The following is a 6,440-nucleotide window of genomic DNA, read 5'->3' as shown; positions in this document are numbered from 1 at the left end:
TCCATAATGGACCTTAGTCCCAGTAGAAGTGTCTGTAAACCAATCAAGGTTAGGGCCTGGAATCTCAGGTGAAATCTGATGTAGCCAAGTAGTTTCTGTCTAATAGTCCAACAAGTAAGGTAAGAACCTGGGAGTTATTCATTGCTTATCTTCAGAAGACCACCTTCTAGATAGCAACTTGTGGTTGGTCAGGGGTTCATTTGTCCAGTCAGAAGAGTCAATGTCTAGAGCTAAAGCCAGACAAGGTTTTGGTGATCCAGGTTGTGATGTACTTCTATTGCATGGTTCCCATTCCTTGTGGTGTTTCTTGTAAGGACTCATCTTGTGCTTCCAGGATTTTAAGAGGACCTAATCTCCACAACAAAGATGGTGCAGAGGAACATCTAGTGCCTAGTTCCTTGTTTCAGGTTCCCTCCAGGTCTCTTTGGTCATCTCTAGATAATAGGAAGGGTCTCCCAAAGTTAAGCCTATATTGTGTAAGCAAGTAACCAGGTATTTGATAAGAAGCTTTTCTAGAAAAACAAAAAGAAAAGCAAGGTTAATGATTGGAACAAATTATAACCTAAATTTTGAGTCCAGGGGACATTCAGTTGAGAAGATCTCTAGATGTCTATGTTGAAGGATCCCCTGCAGTTCAAAATGTCTCTGATGACATCATCAGGCATTCAGGTAAACCTTTTAAGTGGCTTACGCAGCAACAGGCATGAAGATTGTCCAAACATGGACTATCATGGTGCTGTCTTAAGTTTACTTCCAGTTTTCCAATTTCATTGTGCAAGGCTTCAGGAAAAAGAGTGGTCTCAGTTCTCAATGATTCCAGATGAAAAGGAAGGAAAAAAAATGAAAATATTAATTTGGAGATCTGTAACAAGTATTTAAGGAAACTAGAAGGATTCAGGATCCAGTGCAGTTTACAGATAGAAAAGAAAAACATCAAAGACAAATAATAGAACCAAAATCCAACATCCACAAATGTGTACTATAGTTTCTATTCAAACATAATTTTTCTCTCTAAATCACTCTCATTTTTACCACAGAAAGAATAGCAACTGTCATATAGGCTCTTTTAAATCTGCTTTGCTGGACCTTTTTATAAGGAATCTCAAGATTGAATTTTAAAGGCCTCTTGAGGCCAGGAAAGCCAAGCCAAGGACTTGTCATCAGACTCTGTCTGCAATACCTACAGATTTGGGTGAATTCCTTTCCTCTCTTGAGGTTCCCCAAAATATCCTGAGGCTCCTTGTACCTCCTAGGGAAGAGATCTTCTTTACTCATCTGGTAAGGTGTTGGAAACACTGTAAGCAAGGTACCAGTCCAATATTTCCAAGTGACTTTATTTCATAAAGTTAACCTTTGTTTCTCAAAAGCTGTATGGTCATGTCTGAGTTGACGTATGTTTTTCTCAAATATAACAGTCCAGTCAAAGCCTTGGTAATATAACCAGTATTTCCAATTGTAGCCTTTTATAAGAACAGATTCTTACTGAACTTATGCAAACATCTATATTGCTATTAAGAATACTCACTCATCAAGAGTTTCTAAATTCTGGAAAAAGATAAATGCCTTAGTTCTGCTTACAAATTGCTATAAGTCATAGTTCCTTAAGAAAAAAGAGAAAAATTTTCCTTAAATCAGGAAAAACAAAACATTTTTTAAAATCAGCAATATTTCAAACTAAAAGTCATAAAAATTATAATTATCCTTATCAGTTTATTTACTCCTGTTATATCAACTCTTCATCTTCTATTAGCAGTTTCATGAGACCATCAGTTTCTCCATTACAGTTCTTTAATTTCTTGTCTAACTCAGTTTCATATTCTGAAAGTTTATCAGAAACTTGTATCCTAGAGCAAGTGTCAGAGTCCTTTTCATGAATCTCTCCAAAGATGAAACACATCTGCTAAAATATCAGAATAAAACAACAGCTCTCTGCAAATAACAAAGCATTAAAAAATGGCAATTGACAAAGATGTGACATATAACACTTTGAGATAATAGCCAGAATTATCACTGATAAACAGGACAGATCAGAATTTTAGGAATGTTATATAATTTTTCTTAAACACATATTAATAACATTTACCCACACAATATAACCTAAGAAGGTTTATCACCACTTATTTGACAATGCTGTCCATGTTATGTAACATACCAAATAGTTTAATTGGTTTAATATCTTCCCCTTTATAGAAAGAGAGAACAAATTCTTGAGAAGTCCCTGGGCTCATTGGAAATTCCTAAAGCTTCCCTTTTTAAGTCAAAATAAAGACTAATTTTGGGGAGAAGTTCATCAAAAATAAAAAAAGTTTTAAAACACTTGGTCAAAGAGGAAACAATGCTTAGTTATTCATTTAACCAAAGTGACAACAGAAGTAGTCAAAGGCAAGCAGAGAGTTACAACAGTCAAAAAAAGAAAAAACCCTTAATAGAGAGATTTCAGCCCTTTTGAACATAGGACCTTATTTTAACAAAACATAGATTGTCTTTTAGGTAAACTTACTCAAAAATAAGGGAAAACTTTTTATAATTTCTTTATCCAGAACAGACCAAAAGTTCAAGAGAATTATCCTTTTTAAGAGAGAGTGAGCCAAAGTCTAATTTTGCACCAGTTTATGTTTGATATTGAAACTCATTCATTTAATTGAAATTTTAATCTTAGCCAACTTGACCATACACAAAAATCCTCAGGGTTTTACTTCCACAAAACTTCTGTCATATGCTTTTATATTCAGAATTTGTCCCATGCCTTCTTTTCTTTATCCTTTCCTAGTACTTTAGGACAAATTTATCATCTTTTAACAAAACAAACAAAAGTACCTCTATTCTCTATACCTTCTTTACTGAAAAGATACATTTTACTTTCCATGGGTACAGACTTTCTAGAAATATATGTGTTTTCTCACAGAAAAGTCCCTAGCATGGCACAAAATATGTTTATTAAAAACTTAAGCATCTTTCAGTTTCTCTGAGATGAGAAACCAAAGGCAGACAATCTATGCCCAGTAATCAATTTCTAATATTTTATCTTATGTGGAAATGACCTAGATACTCAATAAATTTCATCAGATAATTTAACTTAGCCAAACTCCAAAGTTTTAACCTACCAAAAAGATTTTGGAAGCTGTTTTTCAAGTATACAGGCCAGAAAACATAATTGTTGCACCCAAAAACTCTTACCCATTTCCTCTATCTAAATCATTTGTTCCCAAGAATTAAGCTTCATTACTCACAAAAACTTTAGGTGACATTAAATCAGTTAGCCAGCATCTTAACTTGTTTTAAGTACATACACCATAACACATCTATTTAATTTACTCATTCCAAATAATTATATTTAGATTGCCTACAAAGCCCTGATGAGACATCAGACAAAATAAGCTATTATTCTAAGTTATTTTCACTGCCAAATTTTGTAAGAGATAACATGTTTGTATCATAACCAATGTTGATAACTCTGAAAAATGTTTAACAAAACCAACAAACTTAAACAAGCTTTTATTTATCAAAGATTATTTTATATCATGTTAACTTGAAAGATATCTGGGTTAGTTTCTATTGCATTTTGCAATAATTTATATAAGCATCAACTTCAAGCCCATTAAATAGAGATCCTTAGAAATTATATCATCTGGAGACAGACAAATATATACGGAGACAGATAGACATAAACAGAGATCTTCAAAATTTTATCCAGGTCTCAAGTACAACTCAAAAGAACACGAATCCAAATTTCTCCTTGGCAGATGGACCTGCTCAGATGGCAAAAGTTTTTGTTACTAAAGATTCTTTTGTTTTTGCTGTAAGGATCCTTTTGTCTTTTAGAAGTTTCTGCATATTAAGCAGGTGAGAGGTTTTCAATCCTCTTTTAAGGGTGTCCCCTTAAGGTCAGCTCATCTGAAACAGGTTCCCCAGAATGACAATTAGAATTTCATATTGTCTCAAAAGTTTACCCATTTTTACTTGCTTAATTTTAGATCAGGAATTTCAAGGGAGTTGAAGTACGGAAGCTCAGTGAGAGAGGAGCAGCAGATTTGGTTTCGTTTTGCTAGCAAGGCCACTGACGTCCCCTAATCTGGCATGTTAATTACTTAATTATTTTCTCTTAAAAAGGCAGTAAAGTATTCCTGATTTCCTTTAGAATCTCAAAAGATTAACATAGGCTTCTGATTGGTTAATTTTACAGCCAGCTTTTTCCAATTGCATATGCAAATATATCAGTTTGAGTAAACTGAAATGGTCCCATTTTGGCCATTTTAAAGTAAGCTCTCCTTTAGTGTGTTTAGTTATTGTTGCCTGGAGGGTGGATTTATGTGCTGTTATAGTATCAGGCAGAGGAAATGTGAGACACAATGTTTATCTCCATAGCATAATCTATAATACAATCAGGCAAAAAAGATGCAATCATTTCATATAGTCTATTTAAACATACTAATTTTTTTCAAGGTTTTATCTTAATCTTAGCAACTCATAAATACCTCTAATCAAAACTCCCATTAGGGTTCCATTAACAAGTTTCGATATTATACTACTGTGTAGGGGAAGTATTCCCAGCCAGACATAACAACCATTTCCAAGAAACATTCACGCAAAGTTGACACGACCTCTTCATATAATATTAGTTTAAACACTTTAATCTTTATAATCTTATTCACCTTAGCAGACTTATCATTGCCCAAGTAATTGTTCATTACGTTTCTCGTGATTTCTACCTTCTGGTTTTTTAAAATGTTTTCAAACTAGGGTGAATAGAATGGGCCTGTTTGAGGTCCTTTAAGGTTGGAAGAGCAAGAGCAGTATGGGGTCCCTTTAGCCCACCCAACCTTAGGCAGTGTTTTATTAAAAGCTTTGCTATAACTTAATTCATGTCCACTTGTTATAACTGAATTCATGTCTGTTTCATAAATTCCATTTTTCTTTCTGAGACCCATCTGAAGGTTTTCAATATGCTAGGGTGAGTCTTGTGATTCTTCCCTTTTTGATTCCTTTTTCAATATTTGTATGATTTATCTCATTGTCTAATTTACATTTTTTCGGGGGGGGGGTAAGATTAGCACTGAGCCAACATCTGTTGCCAATCTTCCTCATCTTTTTGCTTGAAGATAAACCCTGAGCTAACATCTGTGCCAATCTTTCTCTACTTTATATGTGGGTTGCCACCACAGCATGCCAGACAAGTGCTATAGGCAAGGGACAGAAGCAGACTGGTCTGAGGGAAGTGGCCTCATGTGCCAGAAGCTAGCCCTTCCATCCTCATCTATTCAAACATATTCATGTGTTGTCACTTTGCCTTTCCTTCCTCTTTCCTGCATTCACATACCACATTTCAGTTCTAGCTACTTATCTGAGAAGGAGGCAGTCACACAAGACGTGGTCTCACAGCCTTTCATACGAGTCTCCACCTGTGTCTCAGCCTTATAACAGACTGCACAAAAATGAAGAAGTCATTTCATCTTTCTCTTTATTCTCAAAATATGACAGTATAAAAGTACAAGAGACATTGGGCTGGTCCTTGTGTGGGATCTAGTGCTTTAGGGGACTCAGAACTGAGGCCCCAGGAATGTGAGAGCATCATCTCAAAAAGCTAGAGTAGCTACTGTGCCAAGTTCAATGGCCTAAGCCACATCCTGGGTATATGCATGGATGTGTGGCAGGGCTTGGGGAAGAAGTATTCTGAGAAGACAGTGGAGCAAATGAGGATAGAGTACCAAAAGTGTCTGGTGAGAGGAGTGGGGAACGTGAAGGATGTGGCTCTTCCTTTCTTGTCTGCTACTACCTAAGGGCAGAGGCATGTAACCCAGCAAGTGTCAAAGCAGGTAGGAGCTACTTGGATCCCATAAGGGAGAGGCCAGACCACTCCAGGCCTGCTTAACTGGCACAGCCAGACTGTGGAATGCCCCCCATAAGGATGGAGACAAACTTTTCCAGTTTCTGTGCCGCCTGTCTCCCGGCCTCTAGGACTTCCTCGTGATTGGCCTTCTCCAGGCTTTCATAATCCGTAACGACCTTGTTAGTGATGAGGGAGAAGCCAAAGACTCGAAGTCCACAGTGCCTTGCAACTATAACTTCTGGAACTGTGCTCATGCCTGATGGGGAGAAAAGGCAGTATGAACTGTCAGGAGCCTCAAGTGATTCTTTTCCTCACTCTTTGGCCTAACCGCTACTCATTACCTCATTGACAATTTAACACGTCAAAAAACATGCAAAGAAGCAGCTAAATTAGAGTTGAGCTTAGGGTGTTCTGTACTGCTTAAAGGAGTGGGGCCTCAGAGGGCCTTACACTTTTCTTATAATATTACCATTGCAATACGTTATTTCTCTATCCTTCTGTGGCAATTCTTTTCTTTCTTTCTTTTTTCTTTTTTTTGTGCTGAGGAAGATTCACCCTGAGCTAACATCTATTGCCAATCTTCCTCTTTTATGCTTGAGGAAGATTTGCCCTG

The 6,440-nt window shown here is 36.5% G+C and overlaps 1 protein-coding gene across 1 annotated transcript in view; it reads right to left on the bottom strand.

Annotated features, from left to right (window-relative positions):
- Positions 1–5,441: 5,441 nt before the first annotated feature.
- LOC106833283 (purine nucleoside phosphorylase) overlaps positions 5,442–6,440 on the bottom strand; it is a 40,463-nt gene continuing 39,464 nt past the window's right edge. Inside the window, exon 7 of the mRNA XM_044765245.2 lies at positions 5,442–6,083. Coding sequence (XP_044621180.2) covers positions 5,866–6,083 — 218 coding nt within the window. The 3' untranslated portion in view covers positions 5,442–5,865. The remainder of the gene's footprint in view (positions 6,084–6,440) is intronic.

Source organism: Equus asinus, chromosome 2 (genome assembly GCF_041296235.1).
Source record: "Equus asinus isolate D_3611 breed Donkey chromosome 2, EquAss-T2T_v2, whole genome shotgun sequence".
NCBI classification, from domain to species: domain Eukaryota; kingdom Metazoa; phylum Chordata; class Mammalia; order Perissodactyla; family Equidae; genus Equus; species Equus asinus.
Note: the sequence above shows the minus strand (reverse complement) of the source record. Positions and strands in the feature narration are given on the sequence as shown.